Source organism: Myxocyprinus asiaticus, chromosome 20 (assembly GCF_019703515.2).
Source record: "Myxocyprinus asiaticus isolate MX2 ecotype Aquarium Trade chromosome 20, UBuf_Myxa_2, whole genome shotgun sequence".
In the NCBI taxonomy this organism is placed as follows: Eukaryota; Metazoa; Chordata; class Actinopteri; order Cypriniformes; family Catostomidae; genus Myxocyprinus; species Myxocyprinus asiaticus.
The window spans coordinates 12,160,319-12,186,915 of record NC_059363.1 but is presented as its reverse complement, the minus strand read 5'-3'; the positions used below and the strand labels follow the sequence as shown (position 1 = coordinate 12,186,915).

At 41.7% G+C, this 26,597-nt stretch overlaps 1 protein-coding gene across 1 annotated transcript; it reads left to right on the top strand.

Moving 5' to 3' along the window:
- Nucleotides 1-21,696: 21,696 nt before the first annotated feature.
- On the top strand, nucleotides 21,697-22,799 carry LOC127411575 (adenylate kinase 7-like). The gene is made up of 4 exons (XM_051647268.1): nucleotides 21,697-21,726; nucleotides 21,832-21,882; nucleotides 22,175-22,367; nucleotides 22,693-22,799. Exons 2-4 carry the CDS (start codon nucleotides 21,862-21,864, stop codon nucleotides 22,710-22,712), a joined length of 234 nt encoding a protein of 77 aa, XP_051503228.1. The 5' UTR covers nucleotides 21,697-21,726; nucleotides 21,832-21,861; the 3' UTR covers nucleotides 22,713-22,799.
- The last annotated feature ends 3,798 nt before the right edge of the window (nucleotides 22,800-26,597 follow it).

Genomic DNA, 26,597 nt, shown 5'->3' with positions numbered 1-26,597 from the left:
CAGCACTAGCACTGTTGGTGGGACTCTAGCATCTGGCAGGTCACTCCCTGTCCCGTTGAAGCAACCCTCTCCCGTTTAAATGATCCACTCCAGATCAGTTCAAGCACCTTGCTCTACAGCCTGCAAGGAAATGTTCACTGCTTCCACATCTATAACAGTGGGTACAGTAATCATCATTGCCACTCTGCTGACAGTTTAAACATCTCCTCAGACGGCCCCTATTTTGGGTGAAGTGAGGTTGTGGTGCGAATCCTTGCTGAAAATGTGCTGTTCTACCTCTCCGTCCCGGTCCGTAATTAGGCCAGTAACCTGGGGGCATGTATTCAAATTGATTGACTGAAGCAATATTTTGCAAACCAGTTAAGGACAGGCTTTGATCTGGAGCAACTGCAGGCAGCTGGATCAACTCTCTGATCTGTGACACTTCAGCACTGAGATTCTTTAATAATGCCATGTCAGATCTGATTTCTTTGAGTTCATTTAATAAATCAGGATTGTTTGATTTTACTTTCCTTTTTTTTTTTGACAGTGGACTCAGTGGACTCAGCAGTGTGCACCACAACTGGCCGATGCTGGACTGTAGTTTTCTTTTTAGTTTGTCTCTCTGCCTCTGTCATGCATACAATGTTCAATTTCTCCAGCAACAGTTCATCACTTACATCTTTTTGTTGCAGGTACGGCTTGAGATCACCTCTTATGTAGTCAGTCTGCAGGCCAGTAAGAACAGTATGTAAGAACATATTTTGTACTAAAACAGGATCATACTTGAGGCTAGACTCAGCTTCCTGTGAGGCAAACAGAATTTTCTGCCTCAAATCTAAAGCATAGATTAGTAAGTTCTGAGGAGTCTCTTTACTGTCTTGAACCTCTGACATCAGTTGCTTGTATAGTTCCGTTGCACCCCTTTCCTAATAGTGGGAGTGAAGGATCCATCTCAATGTGGGCAGTGTTAGGTTTGCTTTCCCCTCCAAATAGCTGCGTAATTTCATGCCAGGGGCAATGGCTTTTATGACTGTATGAACAATTTCATAATCAGGAACATTCTTCTTGATTCCATTTTCAATCTGATGGGCCAAACTAGAGAAGCTAAATTTATCTCTTTGTCCTGGTTCTACAATCTGACCAGATATTTTAAACTCTTTTTAACACAAAAGTGATTGGGTATGATCTGGTAATGTGACACTGCTCTGTTTTTTTGGATTTTTTTTACTTTCTGTCTGAATTACATCTTTTGATTCACTCTGCTTTGGTTGCAATGGCAATTGTAAAGCTAACTGTAGTGCTTCAACCTGTTTTTTCAATCTTTTTTTTGTTCTGACATCTGAGTTGCATGTAGCTCTTTTTGTTGTGACTCTACTGAATTTTGGATTGCTGGTTGAATCTCAATTGGAATCTGAATTTCAGTGATTTTGTCTTTCAGATTAAGTAGGAAAGACATACCCTGGTCCTCAAGTTCCTCTACCTCATCCTTTTCGATATAGTTCACAATGTGTTCAATCAAAAATGAATGACTTTTTCCAACAACTTACTCAGGTCCAGTACCAGCTATGTTTAGAAAGTCACACACTGCAATTAAATGATCACTGGTAAGTGTGTAAAGTTTCCCAACTACTTCAAGTCTCAAGTCCTCTAAAGTGTCAATGTCTGTGATAATGACATGGTCTGTATCTGTGTGGAGCAAAATGTCTACTTGGCTGGGAGGAACTCGCAGTTATCCTGGTACTGATGAGGAACCTCAGATCACCTGCACTTCTGCCCGTCCTGTCGTTCGACCACTACACACTGCTGGCCTCCTGGATGGTGGAGGCAGAACTGGATGTAGGGTATAACACTACATCTGGGAGCTGGACCACCGACCATTTATCTTTGCTGAGCTGTGGTTGAAGGGCTGAATGTAGGAAATGGCACTCCTTCTTGCGGCAGAACCAAGGAACATTCAATTCCTTGCTGGGGCCTCCAAAATGTATCCAAAAAAAGAAGGGGAAAAATAGACAATTAAAAGAACTGGAACATGACACAGTGCTGTTTTCTTGGAGTATGGAAGTGTACTGATTTCAAGTCATTTTCAAATACATGACATGGACAAACAGTTAAATATATGTAAATGTAACTCTTTGCAGAACTTATGCATTAATACATTACCGTTTCCTTTAACTCACTTGACACACTTTTGTTACAAAAGACAGTTTCTCACAGTTGACAATATAAACTCTTGAAAAATGAAATAAATCTTTTGTACAACCCTATGAATGGTATATAATGTCACCACATGAACTTGAATATTAATGTCGAATAAATCATGAAACTTCTCCAAGTGTCAATTGCATCTCTTTCATTTTAAATACACTTTTCCTTAAAGGCTTCTCTTAAACAATGAATAACCTGAATGAACCAACACTTGAAAACTGTGATTTCGTACAAAAATTGTTCAAATTTAATTAGAATGCATTTCACATCTATCACTCTTTGTCTCACTATCTTTGACTTAATAAATATTGCATCATTATCAAACATCCCACAATACAATAGAGATATTCGAATTTCACCCTTGTTTTCCTCTGGTACTAATGAGCATATATTGGCAGCAAGACTTGCAATAACTAGTAATACTGATTTTCTCCGTGGATTTAACTTAATATCTTGAATATGAAAACAAAAACAATAACTTCTTTGAACAACAGGTGACTCAAGTTGTTAGACATTCAAAATGACAAAGTTAATCAACTTTCTGTACCTGAAGAAGGGGGAAAATAGACAATTAAAAGAACTGGAACACGACACAGTGCTGTTTTCTTGGCGCATGGAAGTGTATTGAGGCACATCTTGTATTAATTACCAAATACAGCATAGTTCCCCCTCTACAGGACACTCCCGGAATTACACCAACCTTTTTCTACTCAATTTCAAACTAAACGCACTTCAATCTTGTATAGAGATGACTTCTTAATATCATGGTTACTGGTGTAACCTCCGTTCCCTGATGGAGGGAACGAGATGTTGGTGTCGATGTAGTGACACTAGGGGTCACTCTTGGGAGCCCGAGACACCTCTGGTCTTTGATAAAAGGCCAATGAAAATTGGTGAGTGGTATTTGCATGCCACTCCCCCGAACATACGGGTATAAAAGGAGCTGGTATGCAACCACTCATTCAAGTTTTACGCTGAGGAGCCAATATAAGGTCCGGCCATTTCAGCGGGTAGTTCAGCATTGTGGCAGGAGGGATCAACGTCTCGTTCCCTCCATCAGGGAATGGAGGTTACACCAATAACCATGACGTTCCCTATCTGTCACTCACTCGACATTGGTGTCGATGTAGTGACACTAGGGGTCCCTATACAAAACGCCACAAGGCTGAACTGTGTTACGTGAAATGGCGGTGTGTGTTGGGCACATTTGCTGTGTGCCTCATAGCCAGCACACCAGGTCGACATGTAACCTCCCCCAACACAGTTATGAGTGTCGAACGGCCCTTTCTGGGGACAAGTCAACTACCCAAAGATAGAGACAGGCTTAACCCAGTCGTGGCCTCTTTTCCCCTTCTCTTTTTCCATTCCCTAAAAAAGAAGGGGGATTATCCGACTGGGCCGCCAGGTCTAGTCGGGGGGTGTCCCTCCCAAGGGGAGGACACCGCGGAGACCACACCTCGCCCCAAGAGAGGTGGAGATATTTAAGTGGAAGAATATGTCACATGGTCTTTCCAACCATGTGGAGAGCCTTCAAGGTAGATCCTGCCCAATGGGGAGGAGTTACTACAACATGGAGACTGGGGCAGAGGGGCTCTGCCAAAGGAAGATGCAGTTTGCCAGCAGGGAAACGAATTAGCGGAAGATATAGATCGCATGGGGTTAGCCTTACAGGGAACCGCCACATGCAGAGCACCTACCCCAGAACCGGGCTCTTAGTTAGCGCGTGTACTGGGCCAGCAGCGAGTCTCTCCGAAAACTCGACTGCCACAGGGCTCGGAGGAAGTCAACAAGGGAACAAATTTTGTGAAAACTACTGGGAATTAACAGCACAAGTATTCAGCTCAAAAGGAGGTGGAAGGTGCTATGTGCAAGCGATACACCCGGCCGGCTATCCCGGGCTTATCCGCTTGTTGCGTGCCACTACCTGGGACGAAACCGGTTCCACCCGGAGGTTGTAGAACCTTGCAAAGGTGTTGGGTGTTGCCCAGCCCACTGCTCTGCAAATGTCTGTTAGAGAGGCACCTCTGGCCAAGGCCCAAGAAGCCACTACACCACGGGTAGAATGGGCTCGTAGCCCTACTGGGGGCGGCATGTTTTGTGTGAGATATGCCATAGTTATGGCGTCAACGAGCCAGCGGGCGATCTTCTGCTTGGAGACAGCACTTCCTTTCCGCTGTCCACCAAAAGCAGACAAAGAGCTGCTCAGAGATTCTAAAGCTCTGCGTACGATCCAAATAGATGCGTAAAGCACGCACCGTCACAGCGACGACAGGGCTGGGTCTGCCTCCTCCTGGGGCAGCACTTGCAGGCTCACCACCTAGTCCCTAAAGGAGTGGTGGGAACCTTGGGCACATAGCCCGGTCAGGGTCTCAGGATCACGTGAGAGTAACCTGGACTGAACTCCAGGCACATTTCGCTGACAGAGAACGCTTGCAGGTCACCTACCCTCTTGATGGAAGTGAGCGCAGTCAGGAGGGCAGTCTTCAAGGAGAGTGCCTTAAGCTCGGCTGACTGCAAAGGCTCAGAGGGGGCTCTCTGTAGACCCTGAAGAACTACAGAGGTCCGATGAGGGAACGAGGCGCGGCCTAGAGGGATTCAGCCTCCTGGAACCTCTAAGGAACCTGATGATCAGGTCGTGCTTCCCTAAGGACTTACCGTCGACTGCGTCGTGGTGTGCTGCTATGGCAGCAACATACACCTTCAAGGTGGAAGGGGACAGCCTCCCTTCCAACCTTTCTTGCAGGAAGGAAAGCACTGATCTGACTGCACATCTCTGGGGTCTTCCTGACGGGAAGAACACCACTTAGCGAACAGAAGCCACTTCAAGGCATACAGGCACCTCGTAGAGGAAGCCCTAGCCTAAGTGATCATGTCTACCATCGCAGGTGGGAGACAGCTTAGGTCTTCCACATCCCATTCAGGAGCCAGACATGGAGATTCCAGAGGTCTGGTCGCAGGTGCCGGATGGTGCCCCTTCCCTGAGAAAGAAGGTCCTTCCTCAGGGGAATTTGCCGGGGGGAGCTGTCACGAGGAGCGTGAGGTCTGAGCACCACGTCTGGGTGGGCCAGTAGGGTGCTACCAGGATGACCTGCTCCTCGTCCTCCCTGACCTTGCACAGGTCAGTGCAAGCAGGCTCACTGGGGGAAACGCATATTTGCGAATGCCAGGGGGCCAGCTGTGTGCCAGCGCATCTATGCCGAGGGAGGCCTCGGTCAGGGCATACCAGAGTGGGCAGTGGGGAGGATTCTTGGGAGGCGAACAGGTGCACCTGTGCCTGTCGAATCGACTCCAAATCAGCTGGACCACCTGAAGGTGGAGTCTCCACTCTCCCCTGAGGGTAACTTGTTGTGACGGCACGTCCGCCGTAGTGTTGAGGTTGCCCAGGATGTGAGTGGCTTGCAGTGACTTGAGGTGCTGCTGACTCCAGAGGAGGAGACGGCAGGCGAGTTGTGACATACAACGAGAGTGCAAACCACCTTGGTGGTTGACATATGCTACCGTTGTCATGTTGTCTGTCTGAACACGTGCTTGCCCTGGATCAACGGCCGAAACCTCCGCAGGGTGAGCAGAATTGCCAGTAACTCGAGGCAGTTGATGTGCCAATGCAGTCACGGACCCGTCCAGAGGCCAGCGGCTGCGTGCCCGTTGCAAACAGTGCCCCAGCCCGTTTTGGAGGTGTCTGTCGTGACCACGATGTGCCTGGAGACCAGTTCTAGGGGAACACCTGCTCGTAGAAATGAGAGGTCTGTCCAAGGGATGAAAAGACGGTGACAGACTGACGTAATGGCCACGCGGTGTGTCCCATGGTGCCATGCCCATCTCAGGACTTGAGTCTGGAGCCAGTGCTGAAGCGGCCTCATATGCATCAACCCGAGTGGGGTGGCCACCGCCGAGGATGCCATATGCCCCAGGAGCCTCTGAAAAAGTTTCAGTGGAACCGCTGTTTTCTGTTTGAATGCCTTCAAACAGGCCAGCACCGACTGGGCACGCTCGTTCATAAGGTGCACCGTCAAGGAGACTGAGTCCAACTCCAAACCAAGAAAAGAGATGCTCTGAACCGGGAGGAGCTTGCTCTTTTCCCAGTTGACCCAAAGCCCTAGTCGGCTGATGTGTGAGAGCACCAGCTCCCTGTGTGCGCATAACACATCTCGAGAGTGCGCTAAGATTAGCCAGTCGTTGAGAATGCGAATGCCCACCTCCCTTAACGGGGCAAGGGCAGCCTCTGCAATCTTCGTAAAGACACGAGGAGACAGGGACAGGCCGAAAGGGAGGACTTTGTAGTGATACGCCTGACCCTCGAACGCGAAACGCAGGAAGGGTCTGTGTCGAGGAAGGATCGAGACGTGAAAGTACGCATCCTTCAGGTCTACCGCCGCGAACCAATCTTGATGCCGGACGCTCGCTAGAATGCGTCTTTGCATCAGCATCTTGAACGGGAGTCTGTGTAAAGCCCGGTTCAGTACTCGCAGGTCCAAGATTGGCCGCAACCCACCCCTTTTTTCGGTACGATGAAGTAGGGGCTGTAAAACCCTTTCTTCATCTCGGCTGGAGGGACAGGTTCTATTGTGTCCTTCCGTAGGAGGGTAGCGATCTCCGTGCAAGGTAGCAGCGTTTTCATCTTTCACCAAGGTGAAGTGGACACCGCTGAACCTGGGTGGATGCCCGGCGAAGTGAATCGCGCAGCCGAGTCGGACGGTCCGGACCAGCCCTCCTGACGGATTGGAAGGCGCAAGCCATGCGTCCAAGTTTCGCGCAAGGGGGACCAAAGGGACGACGTCATCAGATGTACCGGCAGGTGGGGCCTCGCGGTGGGGCGGAGCTCGAGGTGCCACACCACGTCATGGCCGTGCTGAGTCTAAGGACATCGAAGCACTTACCTGGCTCCTTGTGACCACCCCCGGAACAGCCTGGGACAGGGGAGGAAGAGGCTTATCCTCGTGACCCGTGGAGACTGTCACATCGGGGGCAGATTTGTGCCACAGCTGGGCACTCAGGGGCTGGAGACCGCCGCTGGAGCGCCAACCTGCCAAATGGAGTGGTGGACGGTGGTCGTGATGCCAGCTGTACACACTGGATACGTGACCCAGGGAACAAGGAAACCGCTCTTGCTGAGCTCTTGAGTACTGCAGCCACTTGGGCATGCAGTGCAATTAAATGCAAAAGGTAACAAAAAGATGAAGATCTGCTTACCAGCTCCAGAGCAGCGGGTTTCGTTGTCCCTGGGTCGCCCATCTCAGGGGTGCTTTGAAGCCTTTCACGGGTTCTGGGCGGCCGTGAGATGGGTGGCGTCTGCTTCCTGCAGTGGGCTCCACGCCAGGGCCGGGCCGAAGGGGCGTGCTGCGGCGGAGCCGGTGCAGTCACCGCAGGGGGACGCCCTTGGTGATGAGTAGACGGGGTGCAGGATCTTGAGCCGTGCCGGGGCAGGATATGCCGGCTAGCATCCATCTACTGCTCTACCATCGAGAACTGCTGGGCAAAGTCCTTGACGGTGTCGCCGAATAGGCCCGCCTGGGAAATGGGGGCAGCAAGGAATCGTGTCTTGTCGGCCTCCCCCATCTCGACCAGGTTGAGCCAAAGATGAAGCTCCTGGACCACTAGTGTGGCCATTGTCCGCCCGAGAGACCGCGCCGTGACCTCCGTCGCTTGGAGAGGAAGGTCGGTCGCCGAGCGCAGTTCCTGCATCAATCCTGGGGCAGAACTACCCTCGTGCAGTTCCTTTAGCGCCTTGGCGGACTTGCAGGAGAGCCATGGCATGCAGGGCGGAGGCGGCTTGTCCAGCGGCACCGTAGGCCTTGGCCATCAGAGACGATGTAAACCTACAGGCCTTGGACGGGGGCTTTGGGCACCCGCGCCAGGTGGCGGCACTCTGTGGGCATAGGTGCACCGCGAGCGCCTTTATCCACCAGGGGATTGCCGAATAGCCCTTGGCCGCCCCACCATCGAGGGTAATGAGGGCGGGGAAGCTGAAAAGATCGGGACCGGGCTCTAAAAAGTGTCTCCCACGACCTTGTAGGCTCTTCATGCACTTCCGAGAAGAAAGGAACGGGGACGGGACGTGGCTTTGAGCGGCGCCACGAGCCCAGGAACCAATCACCGAGCCGCGAGGGTTCAGGGAAGAGCGGTGAAATCCACTCTAACCGACGCTCGCGGCTGCCCGGGAAAGCATGTCGTCATCTCCGCGTCAGCCTGTGACTGGGTGATCGACCCCGAAGGGAGGAGCCCAGTTGAGGCTTCCGACTGGATGAGCCCGCTCTCCGATGCTGCGCTCGAGAGCTCATCACTTTCGCGGGCTCTGAATAAGAGGTCGAACTCGCCGTGAGACGAGCCGGAGGACTCATCTGGAAGCCCGATCGGGGCAGACGAGCATGCTGGGGAATGGGAGGTCCACGGGGGGATACCGGGCAGAGGCGGTCCCATTGGGGCCCCCAAATCGCCCCCAGTGCTAGCCGCGCTGGCCTCAAACCCGTGGGTAAAAGGACCGAGGCGGGAGCCTCTGGGGTGGCTCACTTTCTTACGAAGGCAAGCCGCGACCGCAACGTTGCCATGGACATATTCTCGCAATGAGAACATGACCGTCCACGAACGCTGTCTCCGCGTGAGCAGTGCCCAGACACGAAAGACAGTGATCGTGACCATTAGAAGGCGAGAGATAACGAGCACAACCAGGAATAACACACAATCAGAAAAGCATCTTTAAAAAGACGCGTCTTTAAAAAGACGTTCCATGTGTGCACTCTTTTAGAGAAATATGTACTGTTTTAGAGGAGAAAAATGCTCTTTCAGAAAATATACTCTCTAGTTTTTCTGCCGATGCGCCCAGGGGCGTTCTCTGCAGTGCACCAGTGCAGAGGAGGGAGAAGCCGCTGAAATGTGCCGTCAGATCCAGCAGAGGTGAATGAACAGTAGTATTCAGCTCAATGAGCATGACCGTTCGGCTCCGAAGAGAAAATCTGAATGAGTGGTTGCATACCAGCTCCTTTTATACCTGTATGTTCGGGGAAGTGGCATGCAAATACCACTCGCCAATTTTCATTGGCCTTTTATCAAAGACCAGAGGTGTCTCGGGCTCCCAAAAGTGACTCCTAGTGTCACTACATCGACACCAACGTTGAGTGAGTGACAGATAGGGAACCCATTTTTATTTAATAAATGAATTGTTAATTCTTCACTCCTTGGGTAAATAATATTGATTTCCTAAAGTATTCCATAAATTCCTTTGGTTATATAAATCATATTGATTTGATAACTTGTTCTATGAATTGTTTTGATTATGTGAATCATATTGATTCCATACCACTACACAGACAGATTTGTAGTAGGCAATTGTATGAGGCAATATATATATATATATATATTTTTTTTTCCAATTTAAACTTTCTACTTTTAGAGAGTTATAACATAATAAGTATATTGTAAAATCTACAGTATAATCAAATATTAATGTTGCATTAGGTAAATATATGCCTTGCTGTTTTCAGACAACAAACAACCCCTTTCAAATTAAAAAATAAATAAATAAAATAAAATCGTTAATCTGTTCAATAAGTATCCTTATTATGTTGTTATCAGGTTGAAGCTCACATTTCTAAGATATGAAACCATTAATCAATAAACCAAAGTCCTATCCGTGGAGACTTTCCCCAGAGCAGACCAATAAATGAGTTACAGATTTTCGCTTCGCGGTATTTGGGGGCACAGTTGGTGTTCAGGTTAATACAGCTGGTAATGTATCACAACAGAGCATGCATGCATTCAAAATTACTACAGAATTCATTATCAAAAGATTCTTTATACATGACAAAGGATGTCTTCTTTGATAAACCTTTTTAAAATTATTATTTCTTAAATTATCCTTACAGGCAGCACCAAACTACATCAGTCCTGACAGATCTCCTTAAGCCACTAATAAACTAATAATGTATTGATGACACTTTATACTTCCATTTGTCATTAACAAACATTTAGTGTAGGTATGCATAATTATTAACAGATTAGTAGCTAGTTCATCAACATTTAAATCTTTCAAATCAAAATTTCATGACATTAATAACTACATTAATGTATTTTCAATTTTAATTGTCTTTTACATACAACAGCTCTCCGTGATCGCTACTTCACTACTAAAGTGAGGAAATAGCTTTAAACAAACAACTTCAGCATTACGGCTCATCACAGCTGTGAGACACAACAGACTGATTGATTACAGAACTCAAGGCGCTTACCTCTTACTGGAGTTTCCACATTAGATACACACTGTTTAAAATGGCAGAGGACATTGCGGTTTCTATAGTGATCGACTCGCACCGGCTACTGCGAAATAGAGAGGAATACCCCTGCTTGGACAGTTATTTTACCACTCAGGAAGCTGATCTTCAGAAAGCTGACAGCATCTCTGCTTGGGAGTGGCAACAGGTGATCGCACACACTCCGTCTCTCTCTCTCTCTCTCTCTCTCTCATACACACACACACACACACACACACACACACACATCCTTGTTTATCCAATAACTTGTTTGAAACAGCACAAGCCGTGATACTATTTCTGAAGTGACATTTTTGAATTACTAACGGAGGCTTAGACACATCATTTGGTTTGAACCAGCAACGGCAGATTCTGATCCGCCGTGTAATAAAGTAGTTCCATGCACAAATGCGTTTTTATGACCGTACTCAGTTTTTCCAAATTTTTTAAAATGTACTTGTTCATTGAGCTGTTGTATGTAAGCAATATTACACTTGCAATCATGCTATATGGCCCTAAATCAGCATTGCTGTGATTACCTGTGGCCTCGTGCCTGTGGTCGAATCACAGCAGTGCTGATGTAGGGTCATATCGCACTCTTGCTTGTGTGATATTGCTTAAATATATTATACACTGGTGGAATAATGTGGATTATTATTATTATTGAAATATTTTGTTGTTGAGTCCCCTATTTGGATAACTGGTAATGCAATTGATTATATGTATAGATGTATATTTTATGGATATATCAATATTTATTTTGACCTAGCTTATGTGTGATAGGTACAACTAACAATGTATTTTGCTGTGGTTCATAAAATCCTATAAACCCACACTACCCAGTTTGCTGAGCCTGGCTGGACTTACCTGCAAAGAGCAGGACACTTGACAGATGGTGAGAGTTATATTGCACTGACTGACGAGAGAGGAAATCCAACGATAATTACTGAAACGATGGTGAGACTTTAAATAGATCTTCAGAACAATGTACATTTATTCCAATGTTTTCTGTATAATGTATACACATTCATATTCTGTTTTGCTTTCTTTTCCAGACCCATGACCACTCATTGTTTATAAGACCTCATCTATTTCCCTATTATGTCACAGCCCAGAATGTAACATTTCATCTAAAAGGATCTTTTGTAAGTGTTGTTGCTGTGGTTTAGATGGTTTTATTAAAATAAATTAAATGTAATGACAGTAAATTACATTTATGTAACACTATGGAATAACCTTTTTAACAGGCTTCAATTAGTGAGCTGCAGGTGTGGCATTCAAAATTTGATTTCAAGACAATGAACACTGTAATTTTCCGAAATCTCAAGCCTATTAAATTAAGTTTATACACAGGAAATTAGCTATTAGCTATGACACTAAAATAATTTTGTTTGTGCTGTGCAACAAACAAAATGTCATGACTTGAATTCTTAAATCTTCAGACCGACTTTAAGATGTTACAGTGGTGGCCAAATATATTGGCACCCTTGGTAAAAATAAAAAAATCTTTTGATCTTTCATTCAAAAAATTTACAAAAATCTAACCTTTAAGTAAAACAAATGAAAGATGGGAAATATCTCATTATTAAATAAATATTTTTCTCCAAAACATGTTGGCCACAATTATTGGCACCCCTAGACTTTCTTATGAGTAAAATATATCTGAAGTATATTCCCATTCATATTTTACATTTTTTAGTGCACCTGGGTGACTAGGAACATGGAATTGTTCAGCCATATCTTCCTGTTTCACAGGGGTATAAATATGAGGTAACACACAGGCCAAATTCCCTTAATCATCAATCACAGTTGGTTAGACTAAAGAATATAGTTCTGATGTACAGCAAAAGGTTGTTGAGCTTCACAAAATGGGAAGTGGCAGTAAGAAAATAGCCAAAGCATTGAAAATTGGAGGTTGGAAATTGCCTGAAAATTGGAGGTTGCAAAAAGTATTGAATAAAAGGGTGCCAATAATTATGGCCAATGCATTTTGGAGAAAAACTTTTTTTTTTTTTTTTAATAATTAGATATTTTATTAGATATTAAGGTTAGATTTTTTTTTTTTTTTAATGAAAGATCAAAAGGATAAACAATTGAGATTTTTTTCACAGCCATCTTTGCAAATATTTGCCAAGGGTGGCAATATTTTTGGCCACCACTGTATATATTATACTTTTGTGTGTGTGTGTGTGTGTGTGTGTGTGTGCAAATGTCTTATTTGCATGTGGGAAAGAAAAAAAAGTTCTGCAATTTTTTAAAGCAGTTTTTTAAGTGTGTTCAGTATGTTTCACTTTATTTTCATAATCCATTGATCCATGACACATCAATGATACAGTATGATTTTTCATTATATGAACCCTTAAAAAAACAGACTGATCTCACAGTAAAATTGGAAACAGTAAGTTGACTTTGGCAGATGCTATTTGCACCATGGTGCTAATAATGTTATTTGCTATTTACACCCCAGTGCAAATAGTGGCAGATACTATTTGCATCCATATTTAAATACTAACATACAGTATATGGGCATCACTGCAGTGTGTTTATTGCAGACTCTACAACAACCCCTACCCCTAAACCTAACCTTAACCCTTCCTTAGAAAAAATAACCTTGGTTTTACTACAGTGACCATAGTTTCACCATGGTATTTTTTAGTAAAATTATAGTAACCACAAAATTAACCATAGTTAATGTATTGCATTAAAACTATGGTTTCTCCCAAAAACATGGTAACTACAATATTGCTATAGTAATACAGTGATGCAATCTACACACAAGCAATGACGAGCCATGGTAACGAGTGTGATCGACAGACCCCGCCTCCGGATCAATCCCTTCTCTGCACTCACCGACATCACTGCGATGAAATCAACATTTATATTATAAATTATTTTTATTTATGTTTCTCCCCTTTTCTTCCCAATTTGGAATGCCCAATTTCCAATGTCCTCTATATATATAAGTCCTCGTGGAGACGTAGTGACAATCCGGGTGGCGGAGGATGAATCTCAGTTGCCTCAGTGTCTGAGACCGTCAATCTTATCATGTGGCTTGATGAGCACATGAGTGTTTACCATCGCCAGTTTTGAATCAAAAATAAAGATGTCCGATCAAAAATGAATCACTCATCTGAGTCGGTTCTTTTAAATTATTTGGTCACAGGTGATAGGAAAGGAGTCTGAATCGGTTCGCGATTCAATCTGAGTGACTCAGAAAGCTAGCACGCACGCTGCTGAATCATTTGTGCATGCTTTCAATTGCCAATAAGCTCGCGGAGTGTTTTATAACACGGAAAATAAAGATAACGCTGGTTGCAATGGATCTACAATCCATGGAAACGAAACTTGCAAATGCATCCTATCGTTTGCCAGTGATGAAGAAGGTCTTTATAAATTTCAACACGTTTGCAGTTTGTAAACGATTTCTGCAGGTAAAAACATTTTCCAAAAAAAGAGTATCAAAACATGTATTAGCCTACACAAAAACACATAAGTACCTTGGCATTACCATGTATTTTGGACATGTACCATTACCTGGACGCTCTATGTTAATACAGTGGTAGGCTATATGAATATGGTAATCATATAGCGAAGTACCATGGTATTTTTTTAATTACTTTTAAGCACCATGTAAATACAATAGTATATGAATATGGCAATCATATATCAATTTACCATGGTAGTAACATGGTATACTTTGAAGTACTTTGAAGCACCATGCAAATACAGAACGGTACATAGATATGGTAATTGTATATCAAAGTACCATGGTATTACCATCAGATACCATTAGATATCCCATTGTTATTGCCCAGATGTGCTCTCACACACACACACACACACACACACACACACACACACTCACATGTTGGTGCAGCTATCATTATGAGGACTCTCCATAGACATAATGATTTTTATACTGTACAAACTATAGATTCTATCCCCTAACCCTACCCCTAAACCTAACCCTCACAAAAAACTTTCTGCATTTTTACATTTTCAATAAAACATCGTTTAGTATGATTTTAAAGCAATTTGAATTATGGGGACACTAGAAATGTCCTCATAAACCACATTTATAGCATATTACCCTTGTAATTACCAGTTTGTAACCTAAAAAAAAAAGTCCTTGTAAACCACTTAAACCTGCCCACACACACACACAAGAAATTTGGTCTATTCTGTAATTCTGTGTCTAGCTGATGTATTTCTGTATTATACAGATGAATATATAGATGGATAGTATACTGTATGTACGCAGAGTTTTAATGCAGGAATGTACAAATGGTGTTCATTTGAATACACTGAGCTGAATGAGTCTTTCTGTAATTGATCTCTGGGGAACAGGGATGTCTAGGCCCACTGAACCCATATTTCCACCAATTACAGATGCAGTCGCTCTCCAAAAACAGAATCAGAGTTCACATCACAGTCAGAACCCAAATGCTACTGACATGACCTCACAAACCCTGAATGCAAACAGCTACACTAATGTACCACTGAGCACACAGCACAATTGTTCTCTCTGTCTCTCACTTTTGCTGTCTGCCAGTGTTTAAATGACAGCTAACTGAGTGCTTAGAGAATGGGTATAGACTGGATGACAAGAAAATGGAAAACAGTATGCCAAGATTGCCAAATGGAGGTCAGTCTGACAGAGGCAGGACTTCCAGGAATAAATATAAATCATCATCAAGAATTAACAACAAAACAGATGTTGCCAGGTATGTAGGACGTGGCAGCCTTACTCGGTTCAGACCCAAAGCTGTGGTGATGGAGTGGCTGGGAGTTAATTACTGATTACCTCTGGGGCCGTTTTTCACTATAACAGTGTGCATCCCACGTGACCCACCTGTCTACAGATTGTGTGATTATGATGGCGATGTCATCGACGGCGTATTTTATGAGGAATTACAAAAAATATTTGTGAACAAAAACAAGACATTTAAAGTGGAAAAAATTTTAGACAAGAAGATACAAGGCCAGAAAATGTTAGTGTTGGTTCACTGGCTCGGATGGCCTGCAAAATCCGCATCATGGATTGACCAGAAAGAGTTGGTTGATGTACAGAAGCCATAAAAACAAAAGACCTACATAGGTCGCACACATTCATGTAAAAACCAACCATGACTGAGGATGGATTTTATGTCACGCTGCCCTGCAACGCCTCGTTATCTGTTTATCCGGAAAACCGCATATCTAGTTATACAACCAGGTTAGCGAGAACTATAAACCTAAAAGGAGGATGGCAAGTTGGATTGATCAAATTTGAATATCCTTTGTCATGGTACACATTTAATGAGGAAGATGCTGCATTCATTCTCAACTATGGTGAAACAACGGCGACAGACAGTGAGAAACACATCACCGAATATCCTGTTGAAGGCAAAGAGATAGAGATTTTCATCAGCAGTGATCAAAAGATATCAAATGTACCTTACAGGTTAAAGACTGGATATTATGATGACATTGTTTTTTTGATCAGGGAGATCAACGCAAACCTGCTATAGCGGGTGAGTCTTGGTAATGACCATGTTAAAAACAAAGTGTTTCTGAAAGCCCCTCCGAAGACGTCACTGACATTTTATGGAAAGTTGGCTAATATTTTAGAATTAAAAACCAGGGGTTGCTATAGAAACTGGTAACCAAACTCATGAAAATCATAGTGTTGGGTACAAGCCTGTGACGTATGCGCCCTATCAAGCAGACATAAATGGTGGGTTCTACACCATGGATATCTACACGGATATTATAGAATATCAATCAGCTGGTGATCATCATGTTCCGCTACTAAGGTGTGTACATATAGATGGTAAGAATAACAAGATTTTTAGTGTTAGATATGACAGACTGCATTACGTATCAGTTAATAAATCGTCCATCACCGAGATAACCATACAAGTGAAAGACGATCAAAATCAAGATGTACGTTTCAGTTACGGGAAGGTGTGTGCTAAGCTACACTTTAGACCTGTGAAACTATTTGTTTAAAAATGGCATATTTCAACAATCCAACGCCGATCCTATGCGTTATGTGGCCTATTACCAGAATAAGGCCGGCAATGGACTCCCCAGCTATGCCGGGGGCAGGGTTATGTATGGAGCTGGTTTGGGGGGGATGTTTAGAGGACTCTTTAGAATGGCTACACCATTGCTAAAACGAGGATTTAGCATAGCCAAGCCACATCTTAAATCAGCTGCAAAAAAACATACTAAGTGACATTGTTAGCAACACATTATCATGGTCTTTTAATAACAACAGTACTCAAGACGGATCCGGGCTAATGGTGATGGCTCGCAAAAGAGCATCTAGGCCGTCAGGGGTGCGGAGGAGTGGCCAAACGCAGAAGAAAACAAAACATACACCTAAGAAATCGTCTGTCGTAAAACGCAAGCGCAAGGAGACAACAAAACGTGCTACATCAAAAAGACCAAAGAGCTCTGTTAAAACAATATTTTAGATCATAGCTTTACTACACAACATGTCAGAAGAGTGTTTAAAAACCGAACTGGATCTGTTCACAGTGCCATTGACTCAAACCGCTATTGAAAAAATACTTATATAGAAGTACCACCATTATCAGCGATATCGGACTCAACTTCTTTGGAGTTTTTTATCGCGGGGACTGGAGAGGATTATGTAGACCTAAACAACACATTGGTGTTTTTGCGTCTCAAAATCACTAATGCTGACGGCACAGATATTGCAGACGGAGCTCCAGTGGGTCTTATTAACTATGCAGGGGCAACAATATTTTCACAAGAGGATGTGTCGCTTGGAGACCGTCTTATATCACAGAGTTCTGGCACACATCCTTATCGTTGCATAATAGAATGTCTTACCAATTATGGTAAAGACGCCCTTGAAACGCTTTTCTCTGCAGGGCTCTTTTACAAAGACACGGCTGGACATATGGATGTGGCAGACCCCGCTGGACGTAATTGCGGTCTGACAAAGAGATGGCGTTTACCAACGGCAGTAATGTGGTTGAGTTACTCGCACCCGTTCACAGTGATATTTTCTTTCAAGAAAAGCTGATGCTTAACGGGGTGGACATTAAAATTCACATGACGAGAGGTAAAGATTAATTCTGCTTGATGACGACATGGTAGCCTATAAACTAAACATCCTGTCAGCCTCGCTATTTGTGAAAAAAGTGTCTGTATCACCAGCCGTGAGATAGGGGCATGCACAAGCACTGCTCTCAACAACTGCCAAGTACCCCATCAACAGAGTGTGCCTGAAAAACTTCTCAATTCCTGTAGGCTCACGTGTCTGCAATCAAGAAAACTTATTCTTAGGAACTCTACCAAAATCTGTTGTTCTAGCGATGTCTGATAATGATGCGTTTACAGGATCCTATAATAAAAACCCATTTGCATTTAAAAACTATGACCTAGTATTTTTGGCCATTTATCTGGATGGACAACAGCACCCAGTGAAGCCTCTGCAGCCTGAATATGAAATTGGTTCTGCAGTGCGGGAATTTTACCAGTTAGCGTTGGCTTCTGGAAAGCATCTTAAAAATCAGGCTCTATCTATTGATAGGGAGGACTTTCTGCATGGCTATACCCTCTACGCATTCAATTTCACACCAGATGAGGAGTGCAGTCAGCACATATCGCTTATCAAGTCTGGAAATATTAGACTAGAAGCTCATTTTTTAGACAACCACTACTCCGAATGATCAACTTAATTGTTTATGCCATATTCGACAGCATCATCGAAGTGTCAAATCGCCGACAGATCCTGGTTGATTACTATTAATATGTAAAAATGGACACTGTCCAGCTTACGACTATCATGGATAAGATCTCATGCAACATCCATTTTCTCGGTGTACTCCCATGTGACTATCTACTAAAAGACCCTTTAAGAAAATTACCATCAGTGGTTATAATCAACACACATCCTTCAGGACTCCCAGGTGAACACTGGTTAGCCATCTACATAAATGAGGATGGTATGGGGTGTTTTTCGACAGCTTTGGTAATAAACCAGATTACCTCTGTTTTCCGCCGATTATCAAAAACTTTCTAAACCGCAATTCTAGTGAGGTACAACATTCATCAGTGCAAGTCCAAGATTTTTCATCAGAGACTTGTGGTCAGCATTGTGTGTTCTTTCTCTGCCACATGGCAAAGGGGTATGATTATGCTTTTGTGTTAAAGCTGTATACCAATGATTTTATTAAAAATGACAAAAAGGTGTCAGCTTTTGTGAAAAACTCAAACTAAAACAATCTCATTGTAATGAAAAAGTGTGTTCAATGTGTTCAGACAGGTGAAATGTTTATGTCTTATGCTTAATATTTTCAATAAACAACTAAAGACTTTATTATTCATACATCACATTCATCAATACAGATAATAACAAGATCAAAACATGAGAACACAGAACATACAAAACTCTGAGATTAAAAACTTAGCCACTGACTCTAGTCAAGAGTGGGTGACTTGAATACATGGCCATCTGAATAATTTGAATGTGCTGATGGCGAACTCGGGTGCACTTTCTGTTTTTTACTCTTCTTAGATGAGCTGGTTATAGATGGTGTTGATTTGGTTTTGAAAGAGTTAATTGCGTGTCTGACATAATGATTTGGTACCATTGAGTATGGTATGTTTAAAGTAGCAAAAGCCTCCAGAAACTCATTCCATCCAACAGGTCTCCATGCATCAGCAATCTTTTGTGGAGCCGTGATACCTTTAAATCGAGCATGTGTGAACCAGGGATTGCTCTACCTTTAAACACAAACTCGCCCGACTCAGCCCAAGAAGTGACATCTTTCATTTTAGACATTTTATATAAAATGTAACAAACGTTTTTCACACTCCTCTGTGGAAAATTCTTTAAAATGTCGTCCACAACATTATCTAAAACATTATTACATCACATGTACGCATTGGTGGGATAAACTGTGAAAAGCAGGGCTCACACTTAAAATCATTAACATAAATACACCATAAACAATCATTGACATCCGACGACTGGCCAATACATTCCAGGAAGATCTTGTCCAAACATGTTCTTTAACATGTCCGGACTATCTTCTACCTGTCAATCAGGGGTGACAGGGGGGTCATAAATCACATGTCATACATACCTGTCAATCAGGGGTGACAGACAGGTCATAAATCACATGTCATAAATCAATCAATTTGACATTTTGACACATAGTATAGGTTATAACTACTCAAGTTACATCATCATAATCCAACCACAGCTCTGCATGAGGAAATGGCCACGTTTTCTGGGCCAGAAATGTTCATCTTGGTATCAAGCATTATAACATGGGCTATTATTTGTTTTTTAAAAAAAAAAAACATTTTATTAAAGATAATATTGTCAAATACTATTTAACTTACACGGTTAGGATACTGTAAATTTCATGAATTATATTATACAATAATCAGAGCTCTACAGCGCGAGCGTTTTAATTGCGTTTGTGAGTGAAAATTACTGCTTGCCAATGCAGAAAATTATTTGGGTGCACCTGAGCGAGTTATAGCTGATCTAATGCCTAAAGTTATTAACTTATTATTGCAGCCTACCGTCAGAATAAAAACTCCCTAATATATCTTCCCTAATATACCAAATACTTTTAAAAGAGGCGCGTTAGTTATTTTTGCATTAAAATCGGCGTTTTTCACTCTCACATGGCTGCCATCGCTGTCCTTTCCCTCTCTCTTTCTTTCACACGCATGCAGAGACCGAGGGAGAGATAAACCATGTGAAGATGGTTTAAGCGGAGTTTCTTGCTTATTTTTTATGTGCCAAAATTACAGACACCGTTTTAAATCATGCAAGATTCTGAGAAAAAATAGCGAGTCAAATTAAAATGTGCAAATCCATAAAATGTGCGATAACAGTGAACAGCATGTCAGCGTCCTCGTCTAACTCAGCGTGATAAGCAAAATATCAAACATAAAAAAATAAAGAAAAAAATCATGAAATGTCACTCTACCATGCAGATTCTTTGCACAACAGCGTGAGGACGACGTGCACCAAATTTACAGTGTTCTGCTTTTAACACAGGTGCGCTGGCTGTCACGTAGATGAGTGCTTGTGGGTTTGTTTTTCTTGGATCTTCAATTGTCATGAAAATTCTATAACATCATAATCACGCACTGCGACACTGTAAAAACTCTTAAAGGGGCATACCTTGTTGGTGCTTTATAATGAGACCATTAAGCAGCTGCACGGCTCTGCGTCAATGTGTAATAGACCAGTAGAAATGTTAACCACTAGAAATGTATCAAGTATCATGCCTATCGCGGTTATGCAAAATCCTTGGCAAAGCACGTTCCCAAAAATCATTGTATTAGAATCATAATTTTGCATTTCTCACAGCCATCGATGATGCTCTCTCGGGCACGCACACAAACAAACACATAGTGCGCGAGGAGAGAGAGCGTGCATCCATGGTGTGAGAAATGCAAAATTGTGATTAATACAATGATTTTTGGGAATGTGCATTGCATAACCTTTGTATATGCTGCATGTGTAGATATACAGTATATAAGTAGAGGGGGCTTCAAGGTAAAAAGTTTGGGAACCACTGGTCTGGCTCCTATTTTCATAGAAAAACAATTAAAAAACAGCATATACAGTTGCAGAATTGCTTCTTTCTGGTAGTTTATGTCATATAAAATATATTAAAATTGTATAACTTTCATGAATAACCCATTAAGCATTATTGCATTATACAACGCTTAATAGACAGTTAAAACTGAAAATACATTAATGTAGTTATGAATGTCCTGAAAATTTGATGTCCTGTAAGTTTGATTTGAAAGATTTAAATGTTGATGAAATAGCCACTAATCTGTTAATAATTACTCATACCTAAAGTATGTGTTTTTTTTTTTTTAATGGCAAATGGAAGTATAAAGTGTTATCAATATATTACTAGTTTATTAGTGGCTTAAGGAGATCCGTCAGGACTGATGTAGTTTGGTGCTGCCTGTAAGGTTAATTTAAGAAATAATAATTTGAAAAAGGTTTATCAGAGAAGACATCCTTTGTCATGTATGAAGAATCTTTTGTTAATGAATTCTGTTGTAATTTTGAATGCATGCATGCTCTGTTGTGATACATTACCAGCTATATTAACCTGAACACCAACTGTGCCCCTAAATACCGCTAAGCGCAAATTATACATTTTTAGGAGGATTGGATGACCAAGATGTAATCCGTATAATGAGGGACAAACTCTAGACCAAACACTGTATGAACAAGGGCTTTGTTTTGGCATTCCGAAGACATTTGAACAGGCACAGGAGCTATTTATCAGTAAGAAATGTACTCATTCTTCTTTTAAGTGATTCATTAATTCATGATTCTGATATGTAATGCATCCGTTTTGATTTGCTGCATGATTATTTAAATATTCAACAGGTGAGGAAGAGCCTGAAGAGAGATCTAAACATGACCAAAATATCATCCCAGGTCTGTAACTTCTAAAGTATAATGCAGATTAGAATATCTATCTATCTATCTATCTATCTATCTATCTATCTATCTATCTATCTATCTATTTATCTATCGATAATCGATGTTCAGTTTAATAATGGCTTTAATGTTGCCAACATTTGTGAATATATTCTTTAACTTTGCACCCATAGAACGAGAAAGGTTTGAGTGCATTGCTTAAATTACATGTTGTTTGAAATCCAGCAAAGCTTTTTATGTGGCTCTAAAATAACTATGTTAATAAAACAAACACCTCTCTTTTCTTCAGAATTTGTTTTCACTCTTGATGCCACTGATCCAGAAAAACCGTGTAATGAAGCTGCTCGAGAATCTTGTAGAGGGAACTTCCTACACTCCACAACAGTTCCTTCAGTGCTTGGCTGGTTTCATGGAGAGAAATGTAGAGGATGAGTCTGTGCTTAACTACTTTGAAGACCTTGAGATTCATCCTGAGCACATTGGTAAATTTTAAGGAGTTAACAGAATCCTCTTTTAAAGGACAATAATCCTACATATATTGAATTAGTACAAATTTCTAAATTTGTCCCAAAGATTATTTTCCAAAGATCCATGTTGAGTTGGGGTACTCGAGTTTTTATGGAATTTTAATGGACTTGGACTTGTCATAGACTTGAATGCATTTTTACTCAGACTTGACTCGGACTCGAGCCTTTGGGACTCAGTATTTTTTTCCGAGTCCAGCTGAGTCCATGACATTTGTGATGCAATGAAAAAAAAAATAAATAAATAACAAAAATAAATTTATGAATACATCTCTGTCTGCAGGCAGCTGTATTAGCCCCTGAAGTCGTAGACGGAGCCAGAGCTGTTTCACTGTGTTTAAGCAAACACATGCACACAAACATATGCACGTGCAATGGCACACTCATCAGTCAACCAATACACTTGAATGTTACTACAGAGACTACTGTATAACATCGACTTGTGCTCACATTGCAGTTTCATCTTGGTTAAAAACTTAAAATCAAGAACTTCATTGAGTCAAGTCACCCACATCATGTCTCTCACAGTTTACTAAAAACAGCATATCGAAATAAAAATACACAAAAATAGTATTAAAATTGGATATTAAGTCTTTTTAGGTGTAATGTATCTACACATAGTCTTCTGTAGTCTGTTGTGGTCCATGCAGTGTTGTCAGCTTGAACTGGTCCATAATAGCTTGATGAATTAACTGTGTAAATTTTTAAATAGTCAGGGAAAAAAAGCATTATTGCTAAAGCAGACAGCAACTCTAAACAGATTAACAGCATTGATGAGCTGCTTAAAATACATTCTTTTACAGCATTTGTCCACCATTCACAACATTCAACCATATTTTGGGCAGTGAAATGTTTTGTTTATAATTTAATTAGAGACTATACAATAAATGTATTTTGTGTATGAAGCTAAATTTCATGTTACGAGATGAATTTAGTTGGTTATGACGTTTTTATTTTAAATATTTTTTTTATTTTTTTTATTGTAAACGACCGGGAAACTTATGCACATCTTTTTTAGCTTACATCTCTTACACTTTTGAAGTACAATTCTGTTAAATTTATGACTCAGAATCATTATTCTCCATGTTTATGTGGTTAAAGAAGAACTCAATGAAATTTTCTTTGGTTTGAATTTAAAGATTGCAGACTGATTGCAGACCAACGCGGCTGCCGCTCAAGAAAATTTAAATTATTATTTATTTATTTTTTTTATCTTCTGTGGCAGCAGCTGCGAGACGCACACGAAAGCATCAGGGATTTAGGTACACCAGCAGCACGTAGAACTGCCCTTCATTGTGCGGTTTCCCGCAAATTAACTAGAAAATCACGTCCGTGAAGACATGGCCATAATATTATCAGCTTTTCCAGTATTTTTGGATGTAGCATTTGCAGTCAAATCGTGAGATGTAACTTCTCAGCGAGTGCTAATTACTACTTGTGTTGACTCATTTGTATGTACTGTATTTTCTCAAATCAGTCGGCAGATAGAGAAAAAAGATTCAGAAAGAAATCTCGTATAGACTATTATTTCTTTAGATAGGGATAATTTTAAATAAAACTAAATTAAATTGAATTGACAAATTGAAAATGAAGTAGAAATAATAACTAAATTAAAATTCAAAACATAATAACCTTGGTTGTAATGACTAACGCAGCTTTCACTTTCTTTAGTCTATGTTTGTGTGGATGGGAAAACAACAAATAACTGAAATGTCCACAGAACGCAAAAAGGATTGTGTTGAAGGACAGTTTTGTCTTCATACACCTAAAGCGTATGCTTTCATTCTGAAATCACTTTGAAGTTTGTTCAGCAGGATACTAATCAAAATATATATATGAAAGGCAACAGAGGTGTTTTTGTTACATTTATATTGACAAACTGTTTTTCTTATTTGTGAAGTTTAAAATAAGCTTAAAATATTGATGTTGAGTTTACAGTTACAGTTTTAATTCAGATTCATGAACAGATTCATTTGGACTCGGAATCGACTCAGACTCAGCCTGTTATGAACTCGATCTTGAGTCCGACTCGGACTCGACTAAGGTGGACTCGAACCCAACACTAGATCCATGCATTGAAGGAATAGTGCACCCCAAATTAAAATTCTGTCATTATTTACTCACTCTAATGTTGCTTCAAACCTGAATGACTTTCTTTCTTCCATGGAACACCAAAGGAGAAATTTCAAAAAGTCTTCACAGGGTTATAATTAATGTGAATAGTCAGCCCAGTCTGTCATCGTAATGAGTCATGCACCATATTCACTTCATTAGGCAAATAAAATCTGTGAAGACTTTTTTCAAAATTAAAAAGGAAATGACAGAAATTAAATGTTTGGGTGAACTATTCGTGTAAAGGTAATGTCTTTCAGCATTGTTTTATTTCTTTCAATGGCTCAACATAGCAACAGTTAGCATGTTTACATGCACATTCTTATACCGATTATGCTTAAAGGAATAGTCAGTCCCACCAGAATTTTGCAGCACTTTTTCCTGATGATTTACTCACCCTCCTGGCATCCCAGATGTGTATGACTTTCTTTCTTCTGCGGAACACAAATTAAGCTCTGTAGGTCCTCACAATGGAAGTGAATGGGTGCCAAAATTTTGAAGCGCCACAGTCCACATAAAGGGAGCATAAAAGTACTTCAGACGACTCTGGTGGTTAAATCCATATCTTCAGAAACGATATGATAGGTGTTAGTGAGAAACAGATAAAAATTTGTATCATAAATTCTCCTCCCTGTCCAGTAGGGGGCGATATGCCTGAAGAATGTGAATCACCAAAACAGAACAAGGAGAATGTGAAAGTAAAAGGAAAGTGGAGATTGACTGAACAGGGAGGAGAATTCATAGTAAAAAAGGACATAAATATTGATCTGTTTCTGACCCATACCTATCATATTGCTTCTGAAGATATGGATTTAACCACCTGTCATCTGAAGTACTTTTATGTTGTCCTTATGTGGATTTTGGAGCTTAAAAATTTTGGCACCCATTCACTTGCATTGTGAGGACCTACAGAGCTTAAATATTCTTCTAAATACCTTAATTTGTGTTCAGCAGAAGAAAGAAAGTCATACACATCAGGGGTGGCATGAGAGTGAGTAAATCATGAGAGCATTTTCATTTTTAGGTGAACTATCCCTTTAATACTTCTTAAAATATTTAAGAATTGAGTTCTTCCATTGACTTTCTGCAAAAATGTTTGGAATTTAAAATCTAACTGCTGATTTCTCAACTATAATTGGTGAGTCTAAGTCAAACTTGATTGACCTGCACAAATCCCAGAGCTGAACCCCATTTAAGATCTTTGGGATGGATTTAAATGCCGATTGTGAGCCAGGACCCATCGCCAAACATCAGTGCCTGATCTCACTGATGCTCTTGTGTCTGAAAGGGAGAAAATCCCAGCTGCCATATTCTAACTTTTAATGGATGAATGGATGGGATTGTGCATAGAAAATGCAAATCTAGTTTATTTTTATTTATTTTATTTTTTTTCAATCCCCTTTTTCTCCCAATTTAGAATGCCCAATTCCCACTACTTAGTAGGTCCTCGTGGTGGCGTGGTTACTCACCTCAATCCGGGTGGTGGGGACAAGTCTCAGTTGCCTCCACTTCTGAGACAGTCAATCTACGCGTCTAATCATGTGGCTCATTGTGCATGACACCACGGAGACTCTGCATGTGGAGGCTCATGCTACTCTCCGCGATCCACGCACAACTTACCACGTGCCCCATTGAGAGCTAGAACCACTAATCGCGACCACGAGGAGGTTACCCCATGTGACTCTACCCTCCCTAGCAACTGGGCCAATTTGGTTGCTTAGGAGACCTGGCTGGAGTCACTCAGCACACCCTGGATTCGAACTTGCGACTCCAGGGGTGGTAGTCAGTGTCAATACTCACTGAGTTACCCAGGCCCTGCAAATCTAATTTATTATCTTTTGTCTGAATGGGAGAAAATCCCAGCTGCCATGTTCTAACTTTTAATGGAAAGCCTTCCCAGAATATTGGAAGCTGTTAGGGAGGACTAACTCACCATTAATGTCAATGGTTTTGGGTGCCCACATACAGCACTTTTGACCATATAGTGTATGGATATTTTTAAAAATTGTGTACTGTGGTTGGGTGGGCATGAGTGGATGGGCTTGTGCACAGAAAATGCAAATCTTTTGTATTATT

Excerpts from the sequence above, each read along its gene's own strand:
- LOC127411575 (XM_051647268.1), top strand. The coding sequence starts at position 21,862 with ATGACCAAAATATCATCCCAG. Across the intron at positions 21,883-22,174 it reads TGACCAAAATATCATCCCAG|AATTTGTTTTCACTCTTGAT; the intron begins GTCTGTAACTTC and ends TCTTTTCTTCAG. Across the intron at positions 22,368-22,692 it reads GATTCATCCTGAGCACATTG|GCAGCTGTATTAGCCCCTGA; the intron begins GTAAATTTTAAG and ends CTCTGTCTGCAG.